The following is a 17,670-nucleotide window of genomic DNA, read 5'->3' as shown; positions in this document are numbered from 1 at the left end:
GACAAAGCTAACAGGAGAATTGAGAGGCACATAGAGGTCAAGGCTAGCAAGATGGCTCAGCAGGGAAAGGCTGAGCTGCCAAGACTGAAGACCTGAGTTCCATCCCCAAGACCCACAGAGCAGAAGAGAGAACACTCCTCTGACCTCCATACACATGCCCCCTCACTGAATAAATAAGTAAATATGTATTCTTTAATTTAAAAAAATAAAATAAAGCAGAGGTAGGAAAAATGAAAGCACTTAAAAACACAAAGAACAGAAAAGAAGGTGCAATCCAGCCAGTTGGCGTTGAAAGGACAGAGGGAAGAGAACAAGAAAGATAACACTGAGGACTTCCCAGATCTAAGAAACTCGGGAATCTTCGGAGTGGACGAGCCCACAGACTCCCCAGCAGGGTGAGGACAAACTCCACCTCTACATGCACCATGGTGAAGCAGTGACTGCCAAACACACTGAGAAAAATCTCATTTTTAAATATGATCGTCCCATGCTATGATGAGACATATACGGCAGGTTTTACATAATGGTGACATAGCATTTAGAAAGACTTTTGAAGAACTATATAACTTCAATTGTCTATCTCTTTTTATAATAATATTGTGTGTCCTTTGGTAGTTTCACACTTTTAAAGGTAGAAACCAGTATTCACATAACAGTTACCTAATCAGCACACTGCACACATTCACTAAACATTTGTGTGTAATCCACTCATTTAAAATGGTCAGATATTAGGTGATGAATGAATGTCACCTGTGAGTCTATAGTTTATCAACACACTAATGTAAACATGTTGAATCCTCCAGAGAATAAGAGATAGAATACATGGTATTGACTACGCGAGGAAAGCATCTTGGAAGTTCTACCTGCTAAAGTTTCTACATTAGAAATGAGATAAACCCATACAGGCTACTTAGTGCTGAAATGCCACAGTGCAGGGGATTTGCTTAAATGTGTTTCAACAAACCAGAAAAATGCAGAAAGACAACAAAGACAGCTGGCAGGAAATCATGGCTTTGTGGTACTCCTAAATCCACGTTGGAAAACATATACAATGTGAGCCAGGCATGGTGGCATACACCTTTAGTCCCAGCGTTGGGGAGTCAGAGGTAGGAGTTCTGTGAGTTCAGGGCCAGCCTGGGCTACATAGTTTCAGCACAGACAAGGCTACATAAAAAGACCCTATCTAGCAAAAAAAAAAAAAGGGGGGGGGGCTGGGAGAAAGGAAAGAAAGAAGGAAGAAAGGTGGGGAGGGAGGGAAAATATACACCAAACTTTCTTTTTTTTTTTTTTTAAAGATTTCTTAATTTATTATTATACATAAGTACACTGTAGCTGTCTTAGTACACTGTAGATGTCGGAAGAGGGCATCAGATCTCATTACGGGTGGTTGTGAGCCACCATATGGTTGCTGGGATTTGAACTCAGGACCTTCAGAAGAGCAGTCAGTGCTCTTACCAGCTGAGCCATCTCGCCAGCCCAACACCAAACTTTCTTTGTTTTGTTTTGTTTTGTTTTTGGTTTTTGAGACAGGGTTTCTCTGTGTAACCCTGGCTGTCCTGAAACTCACTTTGTAGACCAGGCTGGCCTCGAACTCAGAAATCCACCTGCCTCTGCCTCCCGAGTGCTGGGATTAAAGGCGTGCGCCACCACGCCCGGCAACACCGAACTTTTTTTTTTTTTTAAAGATTTATTTATTTATTTATTTATTATATGTAAGTACATTGTAGCTGTCTTCAGACACTCCAGAAGAGGGCATCAGATCTTGTTACGGATGGTTATGAGTCACCATGTGGTTGCTGGGATTTGAACTCTGGACCTTAGGAAGAGCAGTCGGGTGCTCTTACCCACTGAGCCATCTCACCAGCCCAACATCAAACTTTCTTAAAGCAAGTAAAACTATACTTACTGAGTTTCATGTATTTTTCACTGCGTCTCAAAAGCATTTTAGGACTGTTTTTTGTTTGAAGAAGAAAGTCAAGGTTTTTCTTAGGTCCAAATAGTGTACTTAATCCAATAATTACCATTATGGCCCCTGTTAAAAAAAGAGAGAAAGAGAAAAGAAGGACGAAACGTAGCTTGGTGATAAGGTATTTCCTTAGCATGCATGAGGCCCTAGGTTTAATCCTCAGTATCATAAAAATTAGTTCTTTAAAAAAAAAATGGGGAGATTAGGGCTGAAAAGACCCAGTGGCTAAGAGCACTTAGTGTTTTGCAGAGGATAATATGGAGAAATGTGGCTGGCATTCAGCTGTAAGACATGCCCAGTGGTCTATAGTGGCAGGGATGTTATAGGAGNAACCAGCTACTTTTTTTTTTTTCATTTAGAGACATTCACAAACATGAAACCTTTGTCTGACACTAAGGCCAAGGACGTGAAACAAGACAGGTCATGGGCCCTAGGAAAAAACCTACTTCTATTATTCTTCCAAATGGTCATAGCAATAAAATAATTTCTAGTGACATACCGCTCTCCATATATAGATCAGTACCTCACTCAACCCTCATCATAGAAGCCTCTTCTTAGATGTTAATTAACAGAAGATGTCAATTAACACAGAGACCCACAACTGGACAATGTACAGAGAATGAGGCTTTATAGCGCTCAGTCCTAAAAGGGGTGTCCTTTACCACACTCTCTCCCCTCAAGGCTCAGGAGCTATGCAGAAGAGAGGATGGAAATATTGTAACAGGATGACTTCAAGGAAACAGCCCTTCCCAGACTCAACAGGACTGATACAGAGACTGCCACAGCATGCACAAGACCTGCACAGGCTCAAAGTCAATGAAATACCAGCACAGGGACAAAGTCCCACCACTACCCAAGAAGCCACTTGCCACATATGTCTGCAGGGAGAGGGTAAATCAGATTTTCTCAATGGAATGACACTGGGTATTATCAACCACACTCCAATACTTAGGAGTGGTTGTCTAACATAAATCAGACTCCGTGCCTTTTTGAGCACTTTTTGTTTGTCTTTTTTTATTACTATGTTTGTTTCCATAGAGAGAAAAAAACGTGGAGTTGGGTAGGTAGAGAGGAGGGGGAAGCTCTCGGAGGAGCGGGGGTGGAAAAGGAAAGACTATAATCAACATATATTATATGAAATTCTCAAAGAACAAGTAGAGATATTTTGTAGAAACCTACTCAAAATTACCAACTTTCCCTGCCCTGTAACCATGCTTCTCCCACTAAAGAAGGTCCTCCTTTGCACGCAGCTGAAATAAAGCAGTTCCCCAATTCTAGGCGTAGTGACAATGAGGTAGCCACGCTCATCATTCACAGAGCTACAAAGGAAGGCACAGCATAGCTCTTACTTACTCCCATCCTCCACCAGGCAGCACCCTGAGCAAGCTGGAATAAGAAAAGACCAGGACACCGGAGAGAGCAGAACCCGACAGAGAAGACCCATCTGAAAGAAACCACAAGAATTACAAAGTTTGTAAAGCCAGGCACCTGCTGCTGAGAAAAATGTTAGAAACTGGGCCTAAAGTCCCACCCCTTACAGAAGCTGATTCTAACTGATATGTACTGGGAACAGGAGAAATCAGTTTTCCTCAACAGAGTGAAACTGTGTATCAGCCTCAGTCGGGGTAGGTCGCGTGCCCAGAGTAGCTGGCCAGTACTAATCAGACCCCATGCTTTTTAACGGTTGGTTGGTTGGTTTTAATAAAGAGAATAACGTGAAGTTGGATGGGTAGGGAGGGGGAGACGGATCTGGGAGGAATTGGGGTGTGGCTGGCTATAATTTCCTCTAAGAGCTGCAGCCGAGAACGGAAATAGGGAACTCTCAAAGGCTTTTCCTCAAAGATCCTGTTTCTCTTAGCAGTGAGTTCCCCAGAGCAGCCCGTCCTGGCAGAGGTCTGGGATGGTTAAGGTGAGATGCAGTGACTAGGAGAACTGTAGTGGAAGCCACGCCTCTCCCGTCAGGTACGCATGCTCTGGAAATGTCCTAAGGATTCGTTTTACTGTTTTACCTATGAATGATCCCTCCCCGCATTCCAGCAAAGTTCCGGAACTCCGTGCTTTTCAGCTCCTGCACTTGGCACTGTGCCAGGAGCATAGTGCGTGCACAGTGAATGATTTTATGAGAATAAATGAACGAGTATAAAACTAGAAGCGTGGACAAGCCAGGACTGAATCCCTATCAGCCAATGTCTCCCCTCTCTCTAAGGTTCTACTGCTATAGCGCTTGCTGTACTTTACCTCCCTATGAAAGAAGTAGGCAGTTCTAATGGCTCACATCTATAAACTCAGCACTTTGGACGCCAAAGCAGGAGAATCTGTATAAGTTCAAGGGCAGCCTGATCAACAGAGTGAACTCCAGGCCAGCCTAGGCTACAAAGTAAGACTCTGTCACAGAAGGAAGAAAGACAGGGAGATATTGACAGTGTTGGTTTTCTAAATACCTGCTATAAATCATAAAAATTTCCTTTTCTTTCAGAAGAAAATCACTTTTAACACACTAATTATTATAACATTTATTATATAATAATTAAACAATATAATAAATTATATTTACTATATACTATGTAATTATATATAAAATAAATAAAATATATGTAATAAATTATATATTTATATAAAGTAAATTAAAATAAAATAATAAAATAAGAATCATACTTAGTTAAATGAATCATTTAACATATTAATTTTAGTAATTAATTATAATTAAATAAAATATTAATTAATGTGAAATAAGCTTATGAACATTGAATTTTGGTGAGTTTCTAACACTGATGTTTATACACAGGCTTTACTATAGTTTAGACTTTTTTTCTCAACTACTTCATTTTATTTACTTGTTTATTTGAGGCACAGTCTTACTATGCATCCCTAGCCATGCTGGAACTCAACATAAAAACTGAGCCAGACTAGAACTCACAGAGATCCACCTGCCTCTGCCTCCAAAAGGAAGGGATTAAATGCTTACACAATTCAGTTTAATGGCAAGGCAAGTAAATATTGTTGAAGTGCACTTAATTGTTTTTTGAGACAGGGTTTCTCTGTGTAGTCCTGGCTGTCCTGAAACTCACTTTGTAGACCAGGCTGACCTCAAACTCAGAAAAATCCACCTGCCTCTGCCTCCCAAGTGCTGGGATTAAAGGTGTGCACCACCACGCCCGGCTGCACCCCAGTTTTGACATCCTTCTGGGCTTTGTTTGTTTGTTTGTTTGAGACAGGATTTCTCTGTATAGCTCTGGCTGTCCTGGAACTCACTTTGTAGACCAGGCTGGCCTCGAACTCAGAAATCTGCCTGCCTCTGCCTCTCTGCCTCTCTGCCTCTCTGCCTCTCTGCCTCTCTGCCTCTCTGCCTCTCTGCCTCTGCCTCCCAAGTGCCACCACGCCCGGCTCCCCTTCTGGGCTTTCTTTACCTAGAGTCTATCTTACCAGGAACATGGAATGTCCTTGTCCTTGTACCTCTTTCCAGAAGACGCTGGGTCCTGGCCAGCGTTAGAGAATTTGGGTCAGTTTCTTTAACTGGACCTGTTAGCGTATACTCACCCAAAAGCACATCAGATCTTTCTCTAGCGTAGACACCTCCGGGAACAAACTTAAACGCTGTGCACCAGGCACAGAAAAATATTTGTAAAACATAAAGGATCATGCCAGTGGCCATGGCTTCTCCGGAGTTGGTCCCTGAGTTCACAAGATGGCCAAGTACTTGAGGCCACATGGACCCCGTAAAGACCGCCAGGACACATCCAGAAACAGCGGCTGCCCATGTGCGCAGGTAGAGGAGACCCATAGCCGAAGCTGCTCCTGTTTGAAAGAAACAGAGCAAAGAGTGGGAGAGGATGTGTCAGGCAAGAAAAGAGCAGAGCTCCTGGAATGTCCAGTTCATGGCAGGGGAGAACCCGAAAGGACCCGAGGAGGCCGCTGGTTCAGCCTCAGCTCCCCGGCAAAGAAAAGTGCAGCAGCTTAATGTGGTCTGCTCAAAGTCACAGCCTGGCACTGGCCCTCCCAAAAGTCAAATGGTCCAGCAAACCTCAGGCCAGTGTTTGGTTCTTTGGGAAGAGGTGGGCATCACAGGAGCTAGGCAGCCTTACAATCTTCATGGCAATAGGAATCGAAATGATTTGAGAAGTTAGAAATATGTTCGTTAAGTACAACTGTTCAGATGCAAGAGAGCAGGAAACATGGGCTCTGCGCGCTTTCTAGAACTTCCTTTCTGCTAAGGCACTTTCTAAGTAATTGTCGTCCATTTGTGTGCTGTCCCGCAGTATGCACACTGGTTCTTCAACCCAAGAGAGGGCGCTATGAAGATTCCAGAGACATCCCCTGCTGGAGCAAGTCTACACTCTGTCCATTGCTTTCCCAGAGCCTGCAGGGTCAGGACTGTGCATTCTCCCTGGTCCGTGACAGGCAGTGACTTAAACCAATGTTGAGCCAGTACTGAAGTCATGTAATGTTCCTCCCAAATCCTGTGAAATCAGCTTTAATCCATCCATATTGAGCCTTACATAGAATGTATGTATGTATGAATGTATGTATGTATGTATACATGTTTTTTGAGACAGGGTTTCCCTGTGTATCCTTCACTGTCCTGAAACTCATGCTGTAGACCAGGTTGGCCTCAAACTCACAGAAATCCACCTGCCTCTGCCTCCCAAGTACTAAGATTAAAGGCGTGCGCCACCACCACCTGCCCAGCAACAGTATATACATCTTCATTAACCTTCTTCAAGATATCCTCACTGTTTGGGGCAATGACGATACATTTGCAGGTCAGTCCCACGTACCTGTCACCCACCAGGCTAACCCAGCATCATGAAGCCGTGATGAGCCCGATAGCATCAGTCCACTTGAGAAGCCCAGTAGAACTGCACCTCTGTAAATAAATGAAAATATAAAGCAAAATGAACAATCGAGCAAGCATGGATCAGAAATATATCTACTGTCTCTAGCTACATCCATTCATATTACACCGTGGATATGAAACTGCAGAGGTCATGAGAGGCGTTGGGAACCAGTCCACTGAGAGTGCAAGGAAAGCTGATGATGTTGCTCAGCAGAAGGGCGCTTGCCTAGCATGCAGGGGACTCTGGAGTCAATATCCAGTGCTGAAAATGAAATAAAGCAAAAATGGAATGCTGAAGTAGCCAAACATCTAACAAATGGCTCCTGTATTCTTTCTCTGTCAATGTAGACACAGAAACTGAATTCTCAACTCTTAAGTTACAGCTCATCTCAGCCCCCTGACATTTCAAATGACTCTACCAAAGACCAGGGGGAAAGTCCCTGGCAGAGTTTGTTATGACATTTTCCTCTTTCTCTGTCTCCATTCTATCCCAGTACTGCTTTTATCTAGTGTCTGTGTTGCTAAAATAAGTGACAGATTTATTTTTAACTACCACAAGCTTTTCCATTGTTTTGTAATGTTTATAAAAACCTTAACAGGAGGAGAATTTAAAATGTACTGGGGAGGGCTGGTGAGATGGCTCAGCGGGTAAGAGCACTGACAGCTTTTCCAAAGGTCCTGAGTTCAAATCCCAGCAACCACATGATGGCTCACAACCGCCCGTAATGAGACCTGACTCCCTCTTCTGGTGCGTCTAAAGACAGTTACAGTGTAACTTATAATGTACTGATAATAAATAAATCTTTGGGCTGGAGCAGGAGCGAACGGTGTTGACCAGAGTGAGCAGAGGTCCTAAATACAATTCCCAACAGTCACATGAAGGCTCACAACCATCTGTACAGCTACAAAAATAAATAGATAGATAGATAAATATTTTTTTTTAAAAAATGGACTGGAGAGATGGCTCAGCACTTAAGAACAGTTGCAGCTCTTGCAGAGAACATGGGTTTGGTTCCCAGCACTCACATGGCAGCTCACAAACATCTGTAACTTCAGTTCCAGGGGGACTGGACACCCTTTTCTGGCCTATACCAGCATCAGACACAAACACATTGTACAGATAGTCATGTAGGCAAAACACACACACATGCTATAGTGTGTGTATGTATATTATATATACACACTATATATAGCATGTATATACTATATATAGTATATGTATATTATATATACACATATACACATATATGTACATATGTATGCAAAACACAGTATAATATATATATATATATATATATATATATACATACGTATATGTATATACATATAATTGACGTAAACTTCAGTGGAAAGCCAGTAGCAATGGGAGCTCCAACAAAGCATTGCTTAAGTAGCTGAAATCTAATCTCAAACTCAGCTCTTACAACACACCAGGCACTGTTTTAGGACTGTCACCTGTGCTATTATCCACTTAATCCTCTTAGGTTTATGAGGAAAACAATACGTTTCTGCCATCTGCAGAGGGGAATACAGGGAAGAGTCTTGGCTTCTAGTGACACTGTGATCTGTCTAACAAACACCCAGTGCTGGCACTAAGGGGCTGAAAAGAATGACCAGCTGACGTCCTGCCATCCCCGCCCCAGGCAAGGGATTCCTCAGCTTCCCAGGAGGGAATGTGGGGACCTATTCAGCCCTCAGTTCCCTTCCCGCTTCCCCACAGTCCTCCAGTACCCGGCGGCTGCCCTTCTGGCTCCTCCCCTTAGCTAACAGGCCCGACTTACCCAAAAGGATTAGGATCCGGCCCTGGGTGGGGATGACCACTGACTGCCCATCTGGAAACAATGGAGACCTCTCCGAAGATCCAGTGAGTGAGGAACAGGAGGCTCCCAAAGGCGGCGCCTGGCAACAGCCAACTAGATCGAGAGGTCCTGCCCGTGGTGCCCTCCCTGGGCTTCTTCCCCTCAGGGTTTCTGTAGTCACCATCTAGAATTTAAAAAACAAACAAAAAGGAAAAGAAAGAGAGAACGAAGAAGGGCTCTCGGTGGCCGGAAATGGCCCGCGGACTCAAGGAGCCTATTGTAGAAAGGGGGCGATTGTACCCTAAGAAGCTGAATGCACTGGAGGGATCATTTCTGGCTAGCTCTGGGGTAGTGGTGTAAGGGAAAGCAGGAGAACCTGACAGGTAAGACTGCAGAAAGTCACTAACTTCACGTGAAGTAAGAGAGTGAGAAAAACATGGGCAGGAAGAAGGGGGCATCATCTCAAGAGAACAAGCGTTATCCATCTTGAGTGCAACGTCCTCGCACCCAAACCTGCTTTCTCGAGAAAGAGCAGGAGCTCGTGGACCACTCTGGCTACTCAGGATCCTACCTGCGTGCTGGTGAGCCTCAGCTGTGTGAGCCCCACCCTACCCCCACCCCACCCCCACCCCCATCCTTCGCAGGTCTCGATTCGCCTTTACTGATTTCTGAAGTCTGCTCTGTTTGTAATCCCAGTTTACAGGTTGGAATCCACTCCCGTAGAGGTCAACAAACCGGTCCAAGATCACACAGCTAATGATGAGAGGCTAAGGTGGTGTTAACTGAGCGTCCTGCTGCCTGATCCTGAGCACTGTTTAAGCAGAGACTCTCATCAAAGCCACAGCCTCACACACTAAATTAAGGCCACGGGAGGCAACGTTGGCAGGAGAGTTTCTTTGTACCCACATAAGGACCTTACTGTAGAGATGCCTCACAACTCCACGAAGGCTTCTATGGACAGAAGGCAGCCCTGGGGTCTGCCTGTGGGACTGGTGGCCCGATTTTTATTAGGAAAAAGAAAGTTATTATGACAAGAACAGGGTCAGCGGAAGGACACGGCTGAAAGCTATGGGGAAGGGAAGGGGCAGGAGTGGGTGGTGAAGACAGAGAGGGGTTGAAGATCTGAGGATCAAGCTGAGAGTGCAGAGAGAAAGTGGCCATCTGCCACTGTGTTCATTGAATAAAATACAACCAGCTGTGGTAAGGATCTCCCGCCCTTGGAACTCAACCCATCTTCAAAGAGAACGGCAAAGAGCACCACTGTGTTTACACACCTGAGGTTTGGAAATAAGGGCACAGGGCAGATGGATGCCAAGAATGGAGACACCCACCCTGTGCTGAGAAGTGGGAAGTATAGGATCTGTTTGAGTCCCCCATGGACACATGGACACACCCAACCATGGCTTCCCCCTCACTTTCCACCAGCCACGTATGCGCTGGAAAGGAGCCGGGGGCCTTCTGACTCATAACAACCCATTGTCTGTCACTACTCAACAGGAGGGAAAGTTTAAATGGAACTGTAACGCAGGAAAACTATTTTTACAACGTATCTTGGGGCTAGCTTAGCCTAAGCTGGTCAGCAGGGTGCTCATGCTTGAGGCCCTGGTTCGATTCCCAGCACCACCCCAGAGAACAATTTTTTTTTTTTCAAATGTGTTATTGCACAGAGAAGAGACAGAAGCCACAAGAGAAGATTCCCGAACAAACCGAGTGCATCCTTACCTGTGCCAATTCGGTCAAGCACAGCTATGGCACTCAATGTCAGAATCACTCTGTTGGGCATCTGATAGCTCCAAATTGGGTTTAATGATGTGTACCATATTCGAAGGACAAGAAGAAGAACGTGTCCCAGAATGAATCCCCAGATTTTGAGGTACCTGGAAGTGAAAGTCGTTTATGAAAGACTGTAAGTGTGGATTCAGTGTGCGCCATCCACTGTGGACTCGTTTCACAGAGAGTGGATCTACAGTCCTGTTGCCAGTGATCTTCAGTGATGTCCCTCACATAGCCTTTCTAGAGTCTAATACAAGCCTATGTATAGGTCTAGGCTACTTAAAAAAAAAATCCCACCAAGTACAATTCGTGTTGCCATGGGAACGGTGAGATGCTTTAGCAGGTTAAGGCACTTGCTGCCAAACCTAACTACCTGAGTTTGATTCCCTAGGACCCCACATGATAAAAGAAGAGAATCCATGGGGCTGGGGAGATGGCTCAGTAGTTAAGACCACTGACTGCTCATGAGTTCAATTCCCAGCACCATCTATAATGGAATCTAATGCTCTCTTCTGGCATGTCTAAAGAGAGTAACAGTGTACTCACATACATAAAATAAATAAATTAAAAAAAAAAGTTTTAAAGAAGAGAATCCATTACTGAATGTTGTTCTTGAACTCCACACACGTGTAAACTGTACGCACACACATACTAAATAATTTTTTAAATAAATAAATCTAATTTTTAGAATGCTTATACTTTATTGGGGCTGGAAGTACAGCAAAACAGCAGGGAGAAACTGAATACACACACCACCTGAGTTCTGTCCCTAGCACCAAGAACAAAATGATATTGGTGGCAAGTATTTGAACCTTTGCTTTTTGAAAAGGAAAGGGAAAACTGCCCTGAAACCAATGGTCAGAACCTCGCCTTGGGAACTGGTCACACCAGTTTGTCTATAGGTACGAAAGACCTGAGTCATACCTCTGCAATCCACTTCCTGACCACCAGGTCACAGTATGCACGATCAGGGAAGAAGACACACCAAGGGCGAGGACCATCAGTCGAAGCTTGGCGTTTGGAGCTTCAAAGGAAGCTATGCTGCCTAGAAACAGAGAAAGGAGGGGTGAGATGGCACTGACAGTCTGCATTTGATAAGAACTGTGTCTAGTACGGTCTTAACCCTGAAGGAGGTATAATTAACATACACCTATACATATCTTTAATCTTTATTCATTTAGGTAGGATTCTCACGTAAGGTTCGCAAGGTTAAAGTATACAACTTAATAGGTTTTGGGCACATTCAAAGTTGTCAACTGTCACCGCTAATTTTAGCACATTCTTTCCACACCCTGCCAAAATTCCCCTTCTCCTCTCTCTCCACCCCCACACCCTAGCAAACACTATTCTGTCTCCATAGATCTTTCCTATCTGGGGAATTTTATATAAGCAGAATCTTACATATGTAGCCCTTTGTGGTTGGCTTCTTGCCCTCAGCAGAATGCTTTCAAGGCATATCCATATTACCATCTAGATTAGTCCTTCATTCTTTAATGACTATGTAATATTCCACTGTATAGGCAAACTGTATTTTGTTTACCTATTTGCCAGCTGATAGGCACTTAATGGTTTCTGTATCTAGACTTTCATGAATCACGCTGCTATGAACACTTGTACACAGTTTCTGTACAAACATATGCTTGCATTTTTTTCCTAGACTATACAACAAGGCTTAGAGCTCTGCTTAATATCCAGGGTCCTGCCAAACAGTTTTCCCAGAGCAGCTTCACCACTTTATACGCCTTGCATTCCATTAGCAATACATGAACATTGAGTTGTTCCACATTTTGCCGGCAAATGGTATTGTCTGTCTTTTTTTATTTTAGCCATCCAAATGAGTCAAAATATATTTATGGTCAAAAATAATCTAGGTCAACGAGTGTGAATTAGTTTCATAGTTAATTGCATGGTGATTGATTTAAATGTCTGAGATGTCAGAGGTGGGAGTGCATATAACAGTCAGGGGGTGAATACAGGAGAGCTACAGAGCAAATCGTGACCCAGTGTAGCCTCTGTAGAGAGTCAGCTGTGCCCAGGGGTCACCAGAGTCAGCACTTGGCAGAAATGGTCTCTTCGTCTTCCATCCTCAACTCTAAGTGACTTCCCTACCTACCCATTTTATTTCATTTCTTTTTCTAAAAGATTTATTTATCCTTATGTGTGTTGGTGTTCCGCCTGCATGTCTGCACAAGGGTGCCAGATCCTCTGGAATCAGAGTTACCAACAGTTGTGAGCTGCCATGTGGGATTTGAACTGGGGTCCTCTGGAAGAGCAGCCAGTGGCTCTTCACTGCTGAGCCATGTCTCCAGCTCCCTGCCTACCTATTCCCATAGTTCTTCTGCTCAGGGAGCTGGGTTTTCATGAAGCAACACAGGGAGTGTCATTACTAGCTGCCATGATGGGCAATACTGGTTGTCGACATCAGGATGTACTATTAGTAAGAGATAATCTCCAGAGCGTGCCTTCAAGGAAATGTCTAGGGTAGAATGGTTGTGTTGGGAAGACATGTGATCAGGTGTCTCACGGTCCTCTTGTGATGGGTTGTATGCCCACACCGGGAGCCTAAAAAGCCATCCAGCCCTTAGGGTGCTTTTGCTAGGTGCTTTGACATCGCAACATGAAAGCCTATACAAAGACTTTACCCAGATTTACTATGACATGCATAATGTCATAGGGAAAATCCTGCCATAGAAGCCAGATTGAACTACGATAAGAATCCAAGTCTTGCAAAGTCAAGGCCACATGACTCATAGACAGAAGCCGCAAGGCTGCGGCTGTTCCAACCAAGCATTTACTGCAGTCAGTGCCAGGCAAGCGGCTTCACTTCTGTCACCTGCGGCTGACCACTTCCGATGGACACTTTCTTTGCAAAGGGAAGTTTCCAGGACTCTCTCCCACTGTTGCTTCTGAACCCTGTTTTTTTGTTTTTGTTTTTGTTTTTAAAGAAGCTCAACGCCTTCATGGGGAACCTCAGAACTCACAGCCCCATGTTCTGTCTCCTTCGGGGAAAGCAAAGGGTCGTTCTGCTTTCATAAGGACTCCAAACACCGCTCTCAGAACTGTGATGGGTCAGCTTCCAGACGGATCTGCCCGGTGCCGCTCACCAACAGACCCCTAAGAAAGGTTCAGAGACACCTACTGGGGCTGGGCAGGAGGGTAAGCATCCCAACTTTCAGCTACAGCTCCAAGCAGTTTCAAGCTCACATTTTTCCTTTTTAAAAATCTATTCATAATACTCCCTTTCGGTAGTTGCACAGTATTTCCAAGTTTCGGAAGCGTTTTTTTTTAATCTGTCTCTTAGAGATGGCATTTGGATTGTTTCTGTCCTACCAATATGAATATTCCCACACTGATTCATATCGTGTCTATGTTTACATAAGACACATTCTTTATGGGGTTGCTGACAGAAAGGCTGTATGCAGTTTGCAGTTTAGGTAAAAGCTGCTAAACTGACCTCCATAAGCTTTGTGCTGATTTATATACCCGACAACCATGCACGGGCACCCGTTTCTCACCCTTCTAATCCAGGGTTATATAGAGATATTTATTTCCCTGCCAATCCATTTGTGAGGCGATGAATATGTGTGTGTCATTATTGCTATGAGGTTTCTTTAGTTTTTATTACATTTGCATATTGTGAGTGTGCACGTGTGTGTGAACATGTGTGTGTGAACACGTGTCTGCTCACACAAGTGAATGCCTCATGGGGAGGTGAGAAGACGGCTTTCGGCCATTGGTTCTCTTTAGACTGATTGGAATCAGGGATTGAATTCCGATCATCAGGCTTGGTGGCAAATGGCCTTACCTACTGAATCATTTTGATGGTCCAATTTTATTGTATTTTTAAGAACTAGCTGTATTTCCTTTCAGGGGACTGCATACAACTTCTGCTGGTTTTCTGGGGCTTGGGGGGGGGGGCTTTTAATATTGGTATCTTGAAACGGACTCAGCAACAGAGTAACAGCATTTCAGATAGTTTCCACCTGCTGCGACATTTCTGATACTTAACTCATTCCTTAAGCAGAACTGTTGGGCTATCTTTCTCATCCTTCTAAGTCCTCTCATTGTTGACCTGTTCTCCAAGGCGCCCTTTCCCTCCTCCTTTCTGTGAATTTTAGATGTTGCCCTCTCCGGCAGAGACATCAAAAAAAAAAAAAAATGCATTGACGCGGTATGGTTTTCCAATTTCACAGAAAATTTTCTGAGGCAATAGTAAGGAAAGGAAACTGGTGACTTTTGAAAGGTAACAGTTCCTCAGGCAATGAGCGTCTACACAGCTTTGTTTTTGACTAACAGAAGAATCTCAGATACTGAGACCTTACCTACAGTGATGATCCTCAGCAGAGAGAGTGTCCACTTCTTACTGACGAGTTTCCAGAGCGGGGGGATTGTTAAGAGTATCGGAGAGAGAAAGGCTACACAAAACAATTCCAGCCCTGTGAGCTCGAGCGTTTGCAGGGGAAAATAATAGATCATGGGGCCCAGTCCGTGGTAGAGAGACCAGGAGACGTAGCCTAGGAAAAGCATTTAAGAGAGAATGTGAGTCTGGTAGAGTTCCTGACTATACAGCCCGGCGCTCCACTCGGCTCTGAATTTCCTGCCTCTGGCACCAGCTGGGTTGTTTTAAGAAACTTAGTTCCTGGGGCTGGAGAGATGGCTCAGTGGGGAAGAGCACTGACTGCTCTTCTGAAGGTCCTGAGTTCAAATCCCAGCAACCACCTGGTGGCTCACAATCACCCATAATGAGATCTGACGCCCTCTTCTGGTGAGTCTGAAGACAGCTACAGTGTACTATGCATGCCAACCGGAGTGAGCAGAGGTCCCACATAGCCATCTGTACATCTGTACAGCTACAGTGTACTCAGATACATAAAAATAAATCTGAGAGAGAGAGAGAGAGAGAGAGAGTAACTTAGTTCCCTCCCCAGCAGGCAGGGTGGAGGACAGACAGGCGGTTGTGAGTCTGTCACCACCTCACCTCCCATAATTATGTAGTCAGAAAACCATGTCTATACCTGTAGATGGCCCCTATAGTAAGATGGCATAGGCTGGACCATCAGAGATGAAACCTGCTTCCTGTCAGGATTCGGATTGATAAAATACTCTCACCTAATTTGTCCCATACGTATGTAGTGAGAAATGTCATAAAACTAAAGAAGCAGTGTTCCCTCCACCCTACCCCAACTTACAGCCTCGAGCCCTTTAGTTAAGCAACAGACTTTTACTTATGAGTAGACCATCATAAACCTCCCTCACTGGGCAGGGCTGGGGAGTGAAACAGAGGCACCTCTGTGGGCACAGGCTGTGTGTGATCTTAGACAATAATGATAATTAAGGCAGCGGTGTTTGCCCTGTGTCAGGCTGAGCTGGGTTTTAACCAGATAACTTTATTCCTCATATAATCCACATCCTAGGAGGGAAATGTATACACCTTATCCCCCCTCCTACCAAAGCTGAGACAGTTGGGGCAAACCAACAACACAAACCTCTGAGAACCGGAAAGTTCAGTGATTGCCTGGCGTGCCCCAGGACTAAATATCACAGGGAGCTTAGACCTCAGTGGTGCACTTAACTTTCTCCCAAGTCCCTTTGCAGTCACACCACCTCACAGTTCTCAGAATGAGATCAAGTCTCCTCCCCGAAGGAACTCAGTGTGACCCACTTCACTTCACACCTCCCGGTTTACTAGGCACCAAGGGAGGCAGGGGGGAAAAAAAAAAGAGTTTCAATTCCTCATAGAAACTCTAGTTCTCAGGAGAGCGCCCTCCACAGGCCCAAAAGATGCTTGCTTCCAAATGAACCGCACGACTGAGCCATAACAAGTTTACCTTTTTAAGTAAACTCAAAGTTTAAGTATACATCTCCCACAGAACCAGAATTCGAAATCCTCGGTACTTTATGCAAAGCTGCTAAATGAGCCCAGGAGACTTGAAGCAGACACGGTTTTGGCAAAAACACTAATATACTCGCAGCTACCAAGACCCCTCAAACAGGGAGGCAGAGCCAAAGGCAGTTACCCTGGTGCTCACCTACGGGTGCCCTTTCCTTGGGAAAGCTAAGTCCAGTACTAAACTGTACTGAGGTAGACTTGAAGGTCACGGTCCGGAGCTGCACGGAGATCAACGCAGAAGCAGGGAGAACTCTCCATTGCAACCCCAGGGCGGCGCGGGAGCTGCGGAACCCGGGCCAGGGAACCTCTATCTCGTCTGGTATCCTTCGCTTCCACCCAGGATGCGATAAACATCTCCATTCCCGGCGCCGGGCCTCTTCTCCCGGCTCTGTAACCCCCGCGGGGAACAAGCCCAGCCTGTGTGCTCCAGGACAGCCTCGACTTACCCAGCAAGGTCTCCAGGGCGATTGCTCTCCACAGGCCTGGCATGACTGCGGCCACCCGGAAAGGGGCGAGGACCGTCCCCTCGCCCCGCGTGCGCCCTGCGCTTCCTGCGGGGGTTCCGCCCGGTCTGCCTGCTCAATGTCCCCGAGTGGCTCGCGGGTCTGAAGCGGCAGCAGGAGTCCTGACAAGGTGCGGCACCTCCTCCCTGGCACACCTGCGCGCCGCCCCGCCTGACGCCACCCATGCCTTCAGCGCTGCTGGGGACATGCCACCCTAGTGCATGCAGCCCGCGCTCTCCAAACCTGCCACCCAGCCCGAATGAGGTCTACTAGTTCCCATCCCACCCTCTACCCGCTAAGAGAGAACACATGAAAGATGGAGCCCCCTCTTCCCCGCCCCCGGAGGAAGGGAGCAACCCAAACAGGTGAGGCCATCGTATATTCTAAGTCCATGCAGAGCAGTTTGTAGAGTGCTTGCCTCAAATACACCCGACTTTGGGCTCATCTTCTGTGCTGCATAGACATGCTGTGCATACCTAAATCCCCAGCATTTAGGAGCTAGAGGCCAGAGATCGGGTGAGCAAGTTGAATTTCCAGATGCTGGGGCTTGAGTCTGAGAAGAGAGCTGGAGACTCGCTCCGAAGCAGGGAATAGTGTGGGCCTCCATTTTCTTCAGTACACGGTGATTTCATGCCTACCCTCCCCCCCTTTTATTTTTAACTATGGTAGTAAACAAAACTCAGGAACCCAACTTCATCCTGGAAACCAACAAAAAGTGGGGGAACTTGTAAACAACAGAGTGGACTATGGTGGTACCTAAATTTTAAGAAATAGCTCAAAATGCTCGTGGTTACAAGTCCACAACAGCCTTTTTTTTTTTTTTTTTTTTTTTTTTAAAATATTTTACAATATATCATATTTTTTTTTTTAAAGATTTATTTATTTATTATATGTAAGTACACTGT

General features: G+C 45.1%; 1 protein-coding gene and 1 pseudogene across 1 annotated transcript in view; one reads left to right on the top strand and one right to left on the bottom strand.

Annotated features, from left to right (window-relative positions):
• Positions 1–17,033, bottom strand: part of Cwh43 (cell wall biogenesis 43 C-terminal homolog) — a 45,895-nt gene extending 28,862 nt beyond the window's left edge. The window contains exons 1-8 of the mRNA XM_021211152.1: positions 16,709–17,033; positions 14,695–14,886; positions 11,297–11,417; positions 10,322–10,476; positions 8,582–8,783; positions 6,742–6,830; positions 5,504–5,761; positions 1,907–2,032 (exon numbers count right to left, since the gene is read on the bottom strand). Coding sequence (XP_021066811.1) covers positions 1,907–2,032; positions 5,504–5,761; positions 6,742–6,830; positions 8,582–8,783; positions 10,322–10,476; positions 11,297–11,417; positions 14,695–14,886; positions 16,709–16,751 — 1,186 coding nt within the window. The 5' untranslated portion in view covers positions 16,752–17,033. The remainder of the gene's footprint in view (positions 1–1,906; positions 2,033–5,503; positions 5,762–6,741; positions 6,831–8,581; positions 8,784–10,321; positions 10,477–11,296; positions 11,418–14,694; positions 14,887–16,708) is intronic.
• A 48-nt stretch (positions 17,034–17,081) lies between these two features.
• Positions 17,082–17,670, top strand: part of LOC110330315 — an 8,918-nt pseudogene continuing 8,329 nt past the window's right edge.

The sequence above is a fragment of the Mus pahari genome, chromosome 13, assembly GCF_900095145.1.
Source record: "Mus pahari chromosome 13, PAHARI_EIJ_v1.1, whole genome shotgun sequence".
Lineage (NCBI taxonomy): Eukaryota > Metazoa > Chordata > Mammalia > Rodentia > Muridae > Mus > Mus pahari.
The sequence above is the reverse complement of the archived record's forward strand: the minus strand, read 5'-3'. Positions and strand labels throughout refer to the sequence as shown.